The 16,382-nt window shown below is 41.2% G+C and overlaps 1 protein-coding gene across 1 annotated transcript; it reads right to left on the bottom strand.

Moving 5' to 3' along the window:
* Positions 1 to 2,246: 2,246 nt before the first annotated feature.
* On the bottom strand, positions 2,247 to 15,696 carry slc6a1l (solute carrier family 6 member 1, like). Its single transcript, XM_084346208.1, has 15 exons — positions 15,386 to 15,696; positions 12,481 to 12,891; positions 9,755 to 9,886; positions 9,171 to 9,271; positions 8,033 to 8,142; positions 7,774 to 7,906; positions 6,474 to 6,608; positions 6,281 to 6,384; positions 6,077 to 6,201; positions 5,495 to 5,607; positions 4,951 to 5,082; positions 4,550 to 4,652; positions 4,144 to 4,244; positions 3,326 to 3,493; positions 2,247 to 3,090 (listed from the first exon to the last, which is right to left on the bottom strand). Exons 2-15 carry the CDS (start codon positions 12,716 to 12,718, stop codon positions 2,995 to 2,997), a joined length of 1,791 nt encoding a protein of 596 aa, XP_084202334.1. The 5' UTR covers positions 12,719 to 12,891; positions 15,386 to 15,696; the 3' UTR covers positions 2,247 to 2,994.
* Between the last annotated feature and the right edge of the window lie 686 nt (positions 15,697 to 16,382).

The raw sequence follows: 16,382 nt of genomic DNA, 5'->3' as shown, positions 1-16,382 counted from the left end.
TTTTAATTTTACATTATAAGACAATAGCTTGTAGGTGCTTAATAAGTTTATAATAGGATTTCAAACATATTTATTGAGTTTTACCTACATATTATGTAATTGTTAAACCTTTAATATGCATTTTTAAGACTGATAAATAATAAGACATTTACCAGCAGTTGACTAGACACATATATCTATCAGTCATATAGATAAAAAGATATAATATGTAGGAATTCTGCATTAAAATGTATTACAACGATCAGGCCATTGTCACATATTTTGAGTTGTGTACTTGACATTATCCCAAATGTTTCCAAGAAAGACCAAACCCAGAGTAATCCCCAAGTTTACTCAAGTTAATGTGTTTGGTTGGCCGTCACTACTTCCAGGATAGAGAAGTTGGGGAACGAGACGAAAAGACAAAACTTACCTGCCCCAAACAACCAGATTAGTGTACTGTACATTAGCCGTAAGCTAATGTTCGCAAGCAACGACATACACCAAGGGTGTGCATTTAGGTCAACTCTCAGTGAAATACAGTGGGCACTCACCAGAGCATTTTGTTTTGTTTTGATAGAGAGCCCCCTAGTGGCAGATGTTACAAATTGTGCATTAAAATTAACGTTAATAAGCCTTATTATCTATTAGCTCACGCTTATTACAAGGATAATATAAAGTGTTACTCTCTGTGAGCTGTCACAGAGTCTGTCAGTTCACTGTTTTGGTTTTTCCATCCCGCAGCTTTGAGGTTTTAGTAAATCTCTGCTCTCACCAGTATGTTTCCAGCAGCTGCTGTTTTCAGTTAATAGGCTCTAGAAACAAACTGTGCATCACCCAGCACGCCCAGCAACAAACAGCAGACAGACAATGTCGGCAATTAGCTGGTGATTGTGATGGAACAGCGAGCACCTAAAGAGACACATATTTCCCGCTGAAGCTGGAGGAGAGAAAACCAGAGCCTAAAAAGGTAAGTGACTATTGGGGTTTCATTTATCAGGTCACCAGACACATGACTTTACAATATAATGTGTCAGTGGTTTGTGTACAGCTTGTTTCTGCTGCCCCCTGATGGTCAAAAAAAATGTCAGCGCAGGTTTAAAAGATCATTCTTCTCTCAAACTTGGCCTTTACTGCAGCAGCGTTTCCCCCTGGTGATAAATGATTGTATTCAGTATTTCATCACTTACCTCAAAGAAGAACAGGGCAACCTTTTCACAGTGCTGCAGCTAATGCATTATATTACATCACTTTGCCACCAGCTCACTTGTGTAATGGACCCATTTTCAGTAATCACAAAACATTTTCTGTTAGTTAAAATGTGTCACATATATTAAACTCTCATTTAACACTTTTGGAGAGTAACAAGCAGGTTTGAAAGGTATGCATGTAATTGGTGTTGCAGATCAGTTTACAAAACGTAATAACGTAATAATCAGTCCAGATTACATTTGAGCACAGTTACATTGTCAAGGATTTCTTACATTAAGTAAGTAAAATGTGGCAATTTACCCAACCCTGGTAATTAATAATATGCAATGAAAAACCAAAACTACCCCAAAGTTATACTTGATTAAAATTAGAGATATCGTTTTAAAAAATTACTTTCATAAAAGTGAAATTTACCCATACAAACAGTCTTAAATGTGCATTTCTTCTCTTCTTTTTCTTGCCTGAATAAACAAACTGACCTTAAAGGAGAACACAATTTCATACTGTTTGACTTTGTTTATATGTGGCGGACCCTGCCACCTTTCTAGCTTCAAACTTATTTTCCTCCGAGAGCAGCTTGTTTATTCAGGTATGGAAAAAAGATGTTTCTGAGTTTATATTATTACCTCATTGATATTGTAAATATTTAAATTCTGAGTTTGAATTTCTTCCCCAGAACTACGTAGTGCCCCTTTAAAGTATCTGATATATATATTTTTTTATTTTCCTGATGATCTGAGTCAATGTTTTTGTTTTTAATCTGTTTGCCTGTTAAATAAATCTATTTAAAAATGTCTTACGTTGGCTCTGATGCAGCATGAAATCAGCAAAGTAATGAAATAATTGAAAAGTAAAAAAGTACAAAATCTGCCTCCAAATTGTATAGTAGAAGTATAAAGGTGCAAGAAATGGAAATACGCAAGTAAAGTACAAATACCATAAAACTGTACTTGAGTAAACAAACTTAGTTACACTCCATGACTGAATATTTACCAAACACTACACTCAAGATGCTGATGGAGAAAGAAAAATGAGTTACCAGCTGCAGTTTATTTAGTTTTTAACACATTAAAAACTGACATAAAATCCTTCATACATCTCATTTGAATCCCCCAAACCGACCAATCAGAGCACTTTATCGCACTGAACGCAATCCACAGTATGAAACAACTTAAAAAATAAACATACTCAATGTAACGACACAATTATATTTACAGCTTTCTAACACTTTGCGATTATACAACAACATCATTTAAAACACATCTGGAAGCAGGGGTTAATTGAGAATGACAAACAGCCTGTACAGCTTCAATGACATTAATAATATAGTCGTGCCCACATAATTAATGCTGAGCAGGAATATCACAGTGGCTGGTTTATCTTGTTCTTTAAGCTACGACAAGCAAATTATATCTGATGCATTACAGTTTCACACCTAGAATCAAGTTTTACCAGATGTTTAATGCCTCTGTACAACAACATTTGTGGCTTTAAAAACAAAGACAGTGATTTTTGTTGAGTAGCTGAGAAAATATACAAGTAGGACGACATCATGGTATATGTGGTGTATGTACATCATCTCAGTGCTGATTTCGTTCTATCCTAATGTGCCGCCCTCATCCTCGTCATTTATTCGCCTGATTTTTCAGCAACAATTTAAGATGGAGGAAAAACACTGTCACTGTGAAATACTGTACAAGACTCCATCTGTCCAATTGTCAAATTTCAAATGTCGGCTACAGCAGGTCGAAGGCAAGAGAGGAGAAAATGGCAGTCGGATTATTTCGACCTGAACAGTCCTGGCTAGACGGGAGCTTCGCCCACGCTCCCTGTGTGTGTAAATTCTTCATGCCCCGATGACTTCTTATCCTCCAGGGCGGTTGTCATCTTCCGCCAACGCTGGTCAAGTAAAGAGAGCTTCATCAGTCTCAGATCAGTGTTAAAGGTGACTCTTTAAGATCGGGAATGTTTGATGGAACTAAACGTTCATAACAAGACTGATTAGAGACTCTGACATTTTAAAATGGTGTCTTAAAATCAACAAAATCATGAATATGAATACCAGTACTCATTAACTGCAGCTAAAAGACATTTAAAAACAGACCCAACAGTGAGTCATGGAGGAGGTTTGTACCTGTTTGATGTTGCCCTTGGTGGTGCAGAACATGTAGATGACGTAACCGGGGATCAATACCATGGAGGACAGCGCCATGAACCAGCCGATCACTTGGCCCCACAGCGGGTACACGTACTTCCCCAAGGTGAGAGGGGTCATCTCGATGGCACTGAAGGTAAACACCCCCTGCAATGATAATTATGCCATTTAGTCCATTTAGTCTTTGACCAGTTACGAATATTAAGCTACAGGATGTTTTGCTGTGAAGCTCCAGAAATGTCTTGTGGACTACAAAACTTCACCTGACTTTCCATATAGCATGACGGTGACTAGATAAAGACTGGATTTTCATTTTCAGGAGAACTTTTCCTTTAAACCATGCAGGAAAATTTAAGACCTGTCCATGGAGTCATAAATGTGTGTGTCAAATTTTATGGCAATCCATCCATTAGTTGTGTGGCTATTTAAGACCAGACCATTTAGCCCAGTTTAACCTATTTGTCAAGCCTAGATGTCATTTCCAAATCAGTGATGGATAAACTGTACTTTCATTTTGGCAGAACATCCATAATTTTCCATTTCGGCCATATAACAGTAGCGTTCCTTCACCACTACATTAGTGAAGATGAAGACGTTGCCATGATTTCCCCGAGGGCATGACAGCCCACAAGTTAAAGCAAAGGAAACCGATTCAGCAGCGTCATCAATTCTCCACCTATCGGCACTTCATCTGGCTCGATGGGTTCATGGATCTCCGCGAGGGAGACGGAAGCACACGTTCGACTTGGAAAAATCGCATAGTATGGGGGTCAAATCGACAATCAGTCCCTGCCTACCAGGCAGATGAGCGGCGTGAAGAACTTCCAGCAGAGCTTCCACCAGCCGCATGGCCTGTAGCCGATCATGTCCTCGATGTCCTTATAAAACCTTTCAGCTCCTGTGACGTGAAGACAGGAGGACAAGGAAGAAGTGTGTGTGTTAGGACGGAGATAACGACTACAAGAAGAAATCATTACAGGGTGAGAGAGACGGGACGCTGATTGGACGGAGAGTCTTATCACAGGAACTGGAGCAGATAAGTGTAATTTCCTGTTGGACAGCTACAGTTTACATAGTGAATTTACATTCCTGATTCATGAGGTGACTTGGCACAACATCATCCTTTCTACCCGGCTTGTTCAACTGATTTCAGCTGGGGTTACATTTGATCTCACTCTAGACTCCGTAAAATAGATTTCTTACCATAAAACCAGGATATGGAAACGGTTTCGAAGAAGACGAGATAGAGAAGGCACATCCCGCTGGCGGAGTAGTAATCAAACAGCTTGAACACGTAGAGACCACCCTGGGGGATTCAACACACGTACAGAAACACATATCTGCTTTATAGGCTCAATATTAACACCACCGTCTTTATTATATAAAATATAAAATATGCATGATGAATGTACACCGCAGGTTGCTGTGAGATGGTTTTGTCATTATGTATAATGCAGGAGTGGGCTCTTCTTCCTCGTGTTTGTAAATTGTGCAAATGTATGCAGATTGAGCTTTAAGACAGCATTTCCTTATAATACTACATACACTACACCACCCTGCATGTTAAGAGTTCAGATCACCTAACTATGTTAACTCAACTATACCTGTGTGATGTTGGAGAAGCCGATGATGAAGGAGATGAGACAGACGATGAGGATGAAGACCTTCTTCCTCTTCCTCAGCACCAGGGGATATTCGTCCATCAGAGCTGTGATGAAGCCCTCCACTGTGCAGAACTAACACGTGACAGTGTTAAGAGACATGAGTCAGAATGATAGAAACTGATGCAGCTGATTTTTTTTAATTCCATTTATAAGCATTTCTTTTTGTCAGAACCTGGCGCCTACATTGCCCACAATGCAATGCAACCACTGACAGGAGGTCGGGTATTTGGGTGTGTTATCTGACAGGAAGTGGGATATTTGGGTGTGTTATCTGGCAGGAAGTCGGATATTTGGGTGTGTTATCCGGCGGGAAGTCGGATATTTGGGTGTGTTATCCGGCAGAAAGTCAGATATTTACAAGGTAGCTGTTGTTGGGATTTCAGACTAACGAATGCCCACAGGTTCAATGAAGAACAATGGATGAGACCAAAAACTACTCTAGTAAATAATGTTCAGCAACAGGTGAAGAGTGTGCTAGTTGTACCTGACTGTCCAGGCCCAGCATCATGAGCATGGAGAAGAAGAGGATGGCCCACAGAGAGGACATGGGCAGCTGGGTGACGGCCTGAGGATAAGCTAAAAACGCCAGACCTGGACCTAAATGTCACACAGAAGAGACACAATTTAAAGTCCAATGGCTCATCTGATCACATTATACTGCAGCCTCCTGAAATTCATAAGCATTAACATATTTACATGCTTCAGAAACACAAACAGCACCGTACTTTGTTTTGAATTTGACTTGAACTGAATGAGACAGCCGTCTACATTTGAAAACATTTCCCAGGCTGCCAAATAAGTTCACTAATATGTGCAGCAAGGACTGAAAGCAGGTTAATTTGTCTGAGAGGACTTTGTGTAAAGGTCAAATACACGAGTCTCCAGTCTGAGAATATTACTCTCCGGTTTATAAACAAGGATATTGGTGTGTTTTGTCTATTTGAAGTACTCTAAGGATGGGAAGAGGGTAAAAAATATGCTCCACCTGAAACAACTAAAACAGTGAAATGCTTTAATAACCTCCTGGCATAACACTTTGCATTGTCAAGTCAACACAGTACTGCACCTGATGCCGCTAACTCCTGCACAGGTTTCTTGGTGATATAGGACATGAAGCCTACGATGGAGAAGATGACGAAGCCGGCAAACATGCTGGTGCAGGAGTTGATGCAGCACACTATGATGGAGTCCCTGAAAAGAAAGACACAATTAGAATTAAATACGAACAAACTATGAAGGATGTACAAAGCTTGTGACTGCGTGTTCCTACTTGTAAACATCGTTGTTGTAAGAGTTGTAACTCCCCAGTGCGATGAGCGAGCCCAGGCCGAGCCCGTAGGAGAAGAAGATCTGAGTTGCTGCATCCAGCCACACCTGTCAGACAACAGATGCATGAGCGTGCGCCCGTATTCACGTCTGTTTGAACATGTTTCATGAAACTGGATGTGTCCGGACTGTCTCACCTCAGAGCGGATGAGCTTATTAAAGTCGGGAGTGATGTAGAAGCGGATCCCATCGATGGCTCCAGGCAGAGTGACCCCGCGGAAGAACAGGATGAACAGCATGAAGTAGGGATAGGTGGCTGAGAAATACACCACCTAAGAAAGAAAGAGAGAGAGAAAACTTAGATTTCCCTTCTGTCAAAGCCAGAAACACATTTGATTTATGCAGAACAGAACATCTGAGTTTCTCCCGAGAAACTAAAAGTTAAAAAGTGATGCATCAGTTTGTGTTGCCACAGTACATAAAGAGCAAAGTATGTTCTTCTCTTTGCAGAGGGATGTGGCCGGCAGTTCTGTAGCATAATGATGATGCTTAATTGGTAATGTCCGTCAAGGCCAGGGCTTTAGGGGAATTCATTTTTCTCGCACACATTAAAATCCAATTATCCCTGGCAGTCAATGTGTAAATGTGTTTCTGCTCGCATATATCGCTTCGACTTGCTGTAATTTAAAAAGTCCGAAGCAGTGGGCAGAGTGATTTTTTTTTCTTTCCCTATCACCTCCGAATCGTTCAGCAGTTTGGGATTTAAATAACAACTTTTAGAAACGTCTCTATTTCGCCTGAGTGAAATGTGGACAGCGGATGTAAACAGAGTCAACATCTGAGAAGCACCTACAGAGCTCAGAGCACAGGAAAACGGCTGGAGCCTTAATGATGCCTCATAAACACAAAGGATTAATTAGCCAGCACTCACTCCAGAGCAACCGTGCACATAAAAATGATTTACATCAAGACTCAACGATCAACAACTATGAAATTCAAATATCAATAAAGTTTTTATTCTAACATTTCAGTGGACCTAAATGTCATCACCACTTGAAACTCAAAAGTCCAACGCTCAGTAATTTATGTGAATGTGAATATTGGAATCAATGAATGAAATCCCCGAGCACTACGACTCATTTCATAGCAATCCATCCAGTAGTTGTCCAGACATGTGACTAAAAAGCGCCTCAGGAAAACTCATGGGATCGCCACTGTTTTCTAGGCCTCATCATCTGGGCACCGTGATAAATTATCATGAAACTCAATCAATCTTTTAAATGTGTTGACATTTTTCAGTCTGGTCTGCTGGATCAATTTTTCTCTTTAATCGACTCCGCCAATCAAGAATGGGCTCGGCCAACAACAACAACATCATGTCATGTTTGAATGATATGAAATTAAAATATGCAAAAGAGGAGAAGAGATTCAGATAAGGCAGACTCTCTGATGCGACGCAGCCAGAGAGAGTGGCGAGAGTTATGCCGAAAGTCTGACCTTCCCCGTCCACTCCACTCCTTTCCAGATGGAAAAATAGACGAGGACCCAGGCCAGAGCCAGAGTGCCCACCAAGGGCCAGCGAAGCTCCCCTGGCTCCTCCAGACCACTAGACATCTGGTGCATGTTGCGCCTACAGGAACACACACATACACACTGAATTCAGACACAGATAAGCACAAATAGCTTCCAGAAATAGCTCCAACACTTACTCACACATTCACATACTGTATGGCAGGAACATTTCTCGCTGACTTACTCCCAGAACTCGGTGACAGCGCTGGTCAGGTTGGTGGTGTCTGTCAGACTGTAGTTGGAAAAACATTTCTCCGTGTTCCAGGGGTTATCACAGCTTTGCCAAGGCAGCTCCTGCACACGAAAACACACGCGTAAACAAAACATGGCTCCAGTAGCTCAGAAATATGATAAAACATTTCTCAGCTTTGGCTCAAAACAATGATGTTTATCAGATGTGAACCGACAGGATTTGCATATTATCTCCTGCCACGTGTATCTTTGACCCTCCACAGTCGTCCATTTTAATGAGCCAACTGTGTTTTTACAGCCTTCAGTTAATAACACAACAATTAAGAATGTATTTTTTGATCCCTGCCTCTCAATCCTCAAGCCTCGAGCACAAGGCCTTGCGAAGTCTTTCAATTTCTTCCACCAGGCCTCTCTGAGCCGGGCAGTCATGCGGAGATGTGCAAAAGCAGAGTGAGAAAAGCCGAGACAGAGAGAGAAAAAACCTTGTAGAGGTGATAAACAAGACTCGAGTGTCTTTTCGTCGTGTACACAAGGTGACAAAGGCATGACTGGCAGTAATTGGGTATAAAAGCAGAATTTAGATGATGTCGACAATCCTTTTCCTAAATTTACTTTCCTGATTTGACATGAACCTGCTGATCTTTTGGCAACAGAAACACTGACTATTAATCAACTTATTAGTATGGATTTTAGGTAGCGGGCCTTTAGATCCAGCAGGCACAGAGCAAAATTAGCATTCTTAATTAGCATCAGCATTGATTGTTTCCACCTGATGGATGCAAGACCAATATAAAGTCCAATTGCTAAAGGAAATTAGCAATTCAGCCGCAAGCTACGTTAGCTAACACTATCCAGCTATGTATACCACAGTATCACAATATATTTCACATGCTTTACTGAAATGTTAACCTTGACGTTGGACTTTGTGTTGGACTGTGTTGTAGTGGGTGCTAACTCTAGCTAATGTTAGCCAGCTAACGTGACGTAAAAAACGTTATATACCTGAAAAATGAACAATTGATCAACTATCAAAAATACTGCCAATAATTCCTCACGCTCATCTTATCAATTCTTAAAAATGCAAATTTCTAGTTTAGGTCTACTTCTTCATGATTCATTAAGTGACATACCGAACCAAAGGAGTTGAATAAGTAGTAGAGTGCCCAGGCAATGATGATAATATAGTAGATGTTGAGCCAAAAAGACAGGACCACTGCAGCCAAACCGACACCTGAGGGAGGAAAAGGAAGCATTTATAGTTAAATATTTTATGGGTCAATATAACGTGTAGGTGACAATGAACACCAGAGCAGTTAGTGATAATCTTCGTCATCCTCATCATTGTTATTTTTCCATTTATTATTGTTTACTTGCCCTTGGTTTGAATATCATTTTGGCACAGCGGCACACTGACTATCACTGTCGCCGTCTGTGCTGGCAGGAGATAAAATGTGCTTCACTTGAGCTCTTTGAGCTCAGAGGCAATTGCCACCAACAAGCACTGGGTCTTAAATGAAAATCAACAAAACAATTTTCCTTATTTTTGTTTCTGCCTGGAGTAAAAAACTATGTTGAAAAATGCACAATTTAAGTTTCTAATCAAATATTTTTTTTCCAGGAAGGAAGATCATGTCAGTAGCTTAATTTATATGTGCAAATGCATATATGAAAACAGTTGAACATCCATAACTTCCTATTTATATCCACATCTTACCTTTCATCATAGGCAAGAGCTTCCACACCCCCAGCCCTCCAACTGAGGTGAACTGTCCCAGAGACGTCTCCAAGAAGAAAAGAGGTATCCCAGCAAACACCAGGGTCAAAAAGTACGGGATCAAAAAGGCCCCTAAATAGATCACAACAAAGATGATTAACAAAATATGTTGGGTACGATGATTTAGATGTCAATCAGAAGGACATTAAGAAAGGTTTTATATCAGAAATACTTTCATAAACATGGCAGAGTGATAATGATACTGATGTGACTGACTGACAGCTCACTATATCATTTCATTTTTGATTCGAACAAATTAAGTTTCATTTTATTAACAGAAAAATAAATTAAATATTTCTGTTATATTGTGGTTAGAATGACATTTCCCTTTCTGCCTGCCTAAAGATCTACTTTATTATTAGCACTTTATGAAAAATGCTGGAAGACAGTCTTTTTTAATTATCACAGTTTTGCAACTCATTCACAACTCAAAAGGCGTTCTTAAAGGGCAACTTCAGTCAAAGACCCCATGAAGCACATTCCTCTATTAGTTTTATTAATCCATTACGCTTGTAAGAAGGGTCCACTGTTAATTCATATCTGATAGGGGCACTGGAAGGGCTGAAAGGGACAGTTTGGGGTTTGTACAACAAGGAAAAAGTTAGCTCTGAAGGGACTGGGAGTTAGAGGCTTACCTATAAAAGCTACATACAGATCAAGAAAGGGACAGGTTTACCTCTAGATATGCCCCCTGTTGGGGCACTAGATCACCCACTGGATGTTAAATCCCCCACTTTGATCAAGGTGAAAATGGTGGTGTTGCTTAGTGGTGAGGAGCAGACCCAGTTGTTGTTGTTGTGACAGGAGGTGGATGGTGTCAAGAGAAAGAGGCGTCAGGCTTTCTAGGCAAAGTCAAACCGAGGTATCTGCAGTTCAGTCTGCTGAAGCTAGAGAGAACGATGAGCTCTTACATAAGAAACCAGTCTAACAGAGAAGTTAAAATGTGCATGACTAGTCTAGGGATTTAGCAGTATGGTGTAGACCGCCAACACTCTCAGCAGGGAGGAAGTGGAACCCAAGCGAGGAAGTTTTACAGGCTCAGGCAGCGATAAAGTCATGGGGGTATTGTAGGGCTGATACAGTATGTGTCTGAGGTTTGGACTCAGCATAGCACAGCCTTCATGGAGCAAAGCAACAGCAATTGGCAGGAAGAAACTGGCTGTAGAGGCAATTCAGACGCTGCTAAAATTAATTGCTTTGTTGGGTAGCTGTAGCTTATTGTTTGGTTATATGATGGCTCAGACAACATGTTAGCTGGCATGTTGTACTGTAAGCATGCTAATTAGATTGGCAGGCTGTAGTTTAAAATGTTGTTTGCTTCATTCAATGGCTCAGTGCGAGCTTCTCTGCATCATGGTGCCATCAAGCAAGCCAGCCTGCATTTCCACCAGGGTTTAGCGGAGCTGTTATAAACAATGATGTGTCATCAGCATAACAATGCACAACAACCTGTTAAAAATGACAGTTCTCACTGCTTTTCTTTTGTTCCAGCCTAGAACCATTTTTTCTGAAATGGTTTTGGGTTTCAGTTTAGTCGTTTGCTTTTTTATTTTGTAGGTGTTATGCTAGTGTCATGTTTTCTTTGACACTTCCTGTTTTTGTCTTTTCCCTGCCTTTTTTCCAGTTCAATCGTGTTTCATTTGTTGTTTAGCCCCTGTGCATTTAAGTATGTGTTTGTTCCTCACTCTTTGTTGGTTCGTCTGTGTTTCTTTGTCTGTTCCCCGGTCCGGTTTTATCCGTTTGTTTTACCTGCGTTGCTCCCTGTGTTCCTTATTTGCATAGCGCCAGTTCACAACGAAAGTTATCTGATGATACTTTCCAATTGGACGGTACTGCGTTTAGTTACGTCTTGCTTTTTGTTGCCAGCCCTTTTTTGCCTGCCTTCATTATGTGCACTAAAGCTTTAGTTCATCAAAGCTCGCTTCCTGCCTGCCTTAGTGTCCGGTGTTTGGGTACTTTCTCGATCAAACACAACACTTTCAGGTTCCGGACCATTCTATTGTTGGTCAAACTGTTTGAAATTAGGTGTGCAAACCGGAACAAAACTTGTTTTACTTTTGTGGAAAACAGGCCACCAAATTCATTATGATGCCAGGCAGGTGAAGAGACATAATAAAAGACGTGTTTTTAATATTAGAGAGGTTGCTAATCAGTGGACAACTGGACAGGTCATGGCAGTCAGATGAACTTGGACAAGCAATTTGGACCAGCCACTGTATTTTAAAGGTCCAATTTGTAAGAATTCCCAACTCATTAAATACTGACACTTTGGGATGGTGGCCAACCTGACCCACAATCCCAAAGCGTCAGTATGAGACTAAAAAATCAGCTTTCTCACAATTTGGACCTTTAACCTGAGTAGATACAGTGTAGATATAAGGCCAGGTATCTACTCTTTGTGCAGGTAAGGATACAATTCAAGGACTTAAAAGGTGCATTGGTCAGAAAATGTTGTGAAAAGTCGTAGTAACCATTTACAAAACCAGAGCTAGACAGGCAGAAGGCTGGACTACTGAGAATTAATATCATACTGCCTATCAAGCCAGTGGGGCCTGAGCAGATACAATGTTGTTTAGGCAGGATAAAAAAGTTTAAGTATTTTATCAGAATTAACTTTATACTGCCTGAAGGTTGTTTGCTTCTGTCAGTCTCATGATAGCACTTACCTCCACCATTCTTGCCACACAGATAAGGGAACCTCCAGACATTTCCGAGACCAATGGCGTATCCCACACATGACAGCAAGAAATCAAACTTTCCCTTCCAGCTTCCCCTGTCGGGTGGCTCTTCTTTCTTCTTTTGATCTGCAGGGGGCGCCACAGGATCCAGCTCCTCGAAGGGAACTGCTTGTTTGACCTCTGTTGGGGAGTTTAAATCCACTGTGCTCTGCCCAGTCTTCCCCATGGTGGTGGGACCACTACAGACCAGTGGGGTCAGGAAGTCACTTGGTCCTCACAGCCTGTAATGGTGACGAATTAAAGTATCTGTTCCTGTCCGACTGAGGCTCTCACACTGAGTTTGGTTCTTGACTCGACAGTTTCAGGACAATGTGCAGAGACACTGAATGTGCAGAAAATCTGTAGAGAGAAAGAGAATACAGCAGTTTATAAAGAAGTGTTATTACACTTATCTATGGGCAATACTAAAAGCTTTGTTGTTGTGTTTGGGACTGCTGTAGTGGGAAACTACTCAAATTACAATTTAATGATGTGGAGGCATTTTTATGGTCTTTTACAGCCCTTTTAATAACTTGGGCAACTATACAGCTCCCAAAACTAAATGTCCACCACATAAATCAGTGAGAGAATATAAAACTAGAGTGTGAGATCACTCCACTCTGGCTCCTGGCTCAAGCAGTTCACCTGCCTGCCCTCGTCCTCGTCAGGATCTCTTTTTGTGAAATAAACCTGTTAAACTCTACTCCGGCCTTCAGTTCTCTGCTTGTGGGTCTGCCAGCTACAAAACTGAACATCAAAGCTGATAACATAATATCCAAAGGGTCAAGACTCAGGCTGACTTGTTGGTTAGGGTGTGCCCGTGGAAGAGTGTGAAAACGACTGCCTTGAAACTTTCAGTTTTACAAAACTGGCACACAGTCTCCTTGGGGATTGTTCTTTTGATTGAAAAAAATCAAGATGGCTGATATTTTTTCTCAATATGGCCACCATTTCCAGCCCGGAAAGAATATTTCGGGGCAACGTCGGAGAAAATTGCCCAATATGAATATTCTCGCTATGAAATCATACATTGTTTTTTTTTTAAAAGGTGCAATATGTAAGAATTTGTGTTCAAAACATTTGAGAATTAACTAAAATTATCAACAGAATGTGAAGAAATAACAGTCTTGACATCATGTTAAAGAGATGTGATGTTGCGTTGAAGAGATACCTACTGACATTGGCTTGCTAACCAGCTAGCCCCGGGCCTGACACCTCTTTTGCCGAGCAGTACAAAGTTCCACTCCACTGGTAGTCGGGCTAGCTGCACAGCTAACTGAGCTAACAAGCTAACAGTAGCTACAGTCATGGATGTATAAAAGAATACAGTTAGCAGTTACTCTGGTGATATGCTGCCCCCATTTGTAGTATGTATTGCACCTTTAACTACAGATAAGCCACTTATACAATAACATCAACAATAGTACAATTGTTCTTTATTTCTTTTTTATTATAAATGAGGTCGGCATAAGACAGAATTGTATCTGACTAAAGGTGGTCTATGTGGGGATGCCAACTCATGAACAAGCACCATGGTCCGAGCAGGCAGGTGGCATAAACCTTGTGAACACTGCACTGTGCATCTTAATCACTTCCCTTCCTCGCCTTTCATTCCGGTCCACCACAGTCAAGCTCATGCTGGGTCATCACAATACCAAAAAGAAGGGAAAAAGGCGACAAAAATACCACAACACTGATGGAAACACCACAAAGGCTCTACTACTTGCTGCTCCACAAATGAGGCATTTAAAGTCTTTTCAACACCTGCTTCTCCGGTTCACACTAAAATTGAAGAATTTAAATATATGAGTGAAATATCTTATACATAATTATTTTGCAATGAATTGCTTCTGGACTAATCTCATGACTGGAGGATATCACATGGCCGGGAAGTTAATTGGGAGGAAGCTGCTCATGATTAGCAAATATTGATTGACCCAGAAGATCCCTTCATGCCACCGCCTGACACTCTGACACCAACAAATCCTCCTGATATTTTTCAAGAAATACTCACTGTTTATTCTCACCCACAGAGAAGCTTTGACACAGATTGCTCACACTGAGCTTTGTCATTGTATTCGGCGTACTTAATCGTCAACCACCGATTTAAAAAGCTGGCTGCGTTATCGGTCTGAAATGTAAAATGTGTATTCATGTTCAATCAACTTCCCACGACGAAAAATGCCTTTGAATGATTTAATAGATGCATCATTTATTACGTCTACTAGCTTTTGATGCTGTTGATGAAAAGAAGTGTTCATTATATATGCAACGGACCCTGTTGACCCTTATTGAAATGCTAAAAGACAGCAAAGCAACGGGAAAAGTCGTAGTGGTACGTTTGAAAGGGTGACGACGTTTCAGTGTGATCTTCAATATAATCAGTGTCAATCAAGCAAATTCTCCCCTTCTGTAAAATGAGCCTTGTTCCACACTGTGTAAAAAAGCAATCAACTTCAATTGGGCATCACACTGTGAAATGATCAAAAATGTGCTTTCAAATTGTTGTCTAGGTGAGTCTGGGTATCGGCTTCAAAAGAATACCAATAATACGGAGCACATCAGAGATTCCCTTTGAGGATGTCATCCATTTAGATTCAAAGTAAATCAGCCTGTTTATGACAGCAGAGACTTTTAAGGAGACATTTTATTTGAGCTTTTTTGGCCTCCAGAAAAGTTTTGTCCCTCTCAACAATTACAGCAAAAACTATTAGCAAAGAGTTTCATCCAGTGAATGAATTATTTTATGGTCTCCGTCCATCGAACCAAAACTAACTTCATTATCTTTGTGTTGCTGTCGCTGATCAAGTTCAGCTCACTTGATGAGGAAGAAGGGAAACGAGGTGAATCCTACCTGAGAGATTTTCCTTCGTCAGGTCATCGGCTTCACTTCTCCACACCGGCACCACAAAAGTCCTGAAAGTTCAACTTAACATCCGGGAAAAAAGCGATCATCGTCGAGTCAAAAGCTGTGAAAAGCTTCAAACCGGCACTCCAGGCCCAAGGGAAGCCGCAATGTATCTGCTGCCCGTTTTTGATTTCCCTGCTTTCCTGTCTGCTGTGTTTTGGAGGACCTGTGGCTGTTCCTGCAGCTGGTATCGAGTGTTCATAATAAAGTTCGACCTGTGTGTCTGCTTTGATTACTGCTTAGCTCTGACTAGTGAGGCCCCGAGGCCATGGGGGATATGTCAATCGCCCAATTCTGGTGGGGAACTGTAGCGGCAGCAGCAGTGTGTGTTTGTGCTTTTGTGCGCATGTGTTTGTTGCAGTGGCCGAGGTCAGCTCTTGCCAGCGCCGTTACCATGGTGTTTCCCAACAGAGAAGGGCCGGATCAGTGAAAAAGCTCGTGGAGTTTTGGAAAATGAAACGAGGGATGACTGCTGGCAAAGACCCTGGAAATGTATGACCACAAACGCGGTCATGCCAGCATCAGACTCAGAGATCAGCACATAGAGTTGACCTAATATTTATCCGCAGTGTCCCCGCTCGCCCAAATGATCGGAGGGAAATGTAGGACAGATGACAGTGGATGGGTGCAAAATAATAATAATTCCGATAATTATGCAATATGCCTGCAATCACAAGCAATGCTCCTTCTTGGCCTGCATGTTCAGACATATAGAGGCTCCTTCTGCTGGGTTTCAGCTGCCAGATGGACAATTGTGCCCTGCATGCAATGCAGACCAGCACATATATACACAGGCAGAGACAGGAAATTCAAAGATAGAGATCCAGAGAGCCACTCAACTGTCTCTGAACTATCTGCTTTATTATGCCTCTGAAAGTCACTAGATTTTTAATACACTCCAGCTGTGTTTTAAGCATCTGGGTGCCAGATAGTCCCAGTTGTT

Source organism: Pagrus pagrus (genome assembly GCF_965226575.1).
Source record: "Pagrus pagrus genome assembly, chromosome: 23".
Taxonomy (NCBI): domain Eukaryota; kingdom Metazoa; phylum Chordata; class Actinopteri; order Spariformes; family Sparidae; genus Pagrus; species Pagrus pagrus.
The sequence above is the reverse complement of the archived record's forward strand: the minus strand, read 5'-3'. Positions and strand labels throughout refer to the sequence as shown.

What these genes read in the sequence shown, in the direction of transcription:
- slc6a1l (XM_084346208.1), bottom strand. Translation starts at nt 12,718, where the DNA reads ATGGGGAAGACTGGGCAGAGCACAGTGGATTTAAACTCCCCAACAGAG. An exon ending in TACAACAACGATGTTTACAA is followed by an intron (nt 6,202 to 6,280) that starts GTAGGAACACGC and finishes CTTTCTTTTCAG; the next exon opens with GGACTCCATCATAGTGTGCT. An exon ending in CCAAGGGCAACATCAAACAG is followed by an intron (nt 3,091 to 3,325) that starts GTACAAACCTCC and finishes TTACTTGACCAG; the next exon opens with CGTTGGCGGAAGATGACAAC.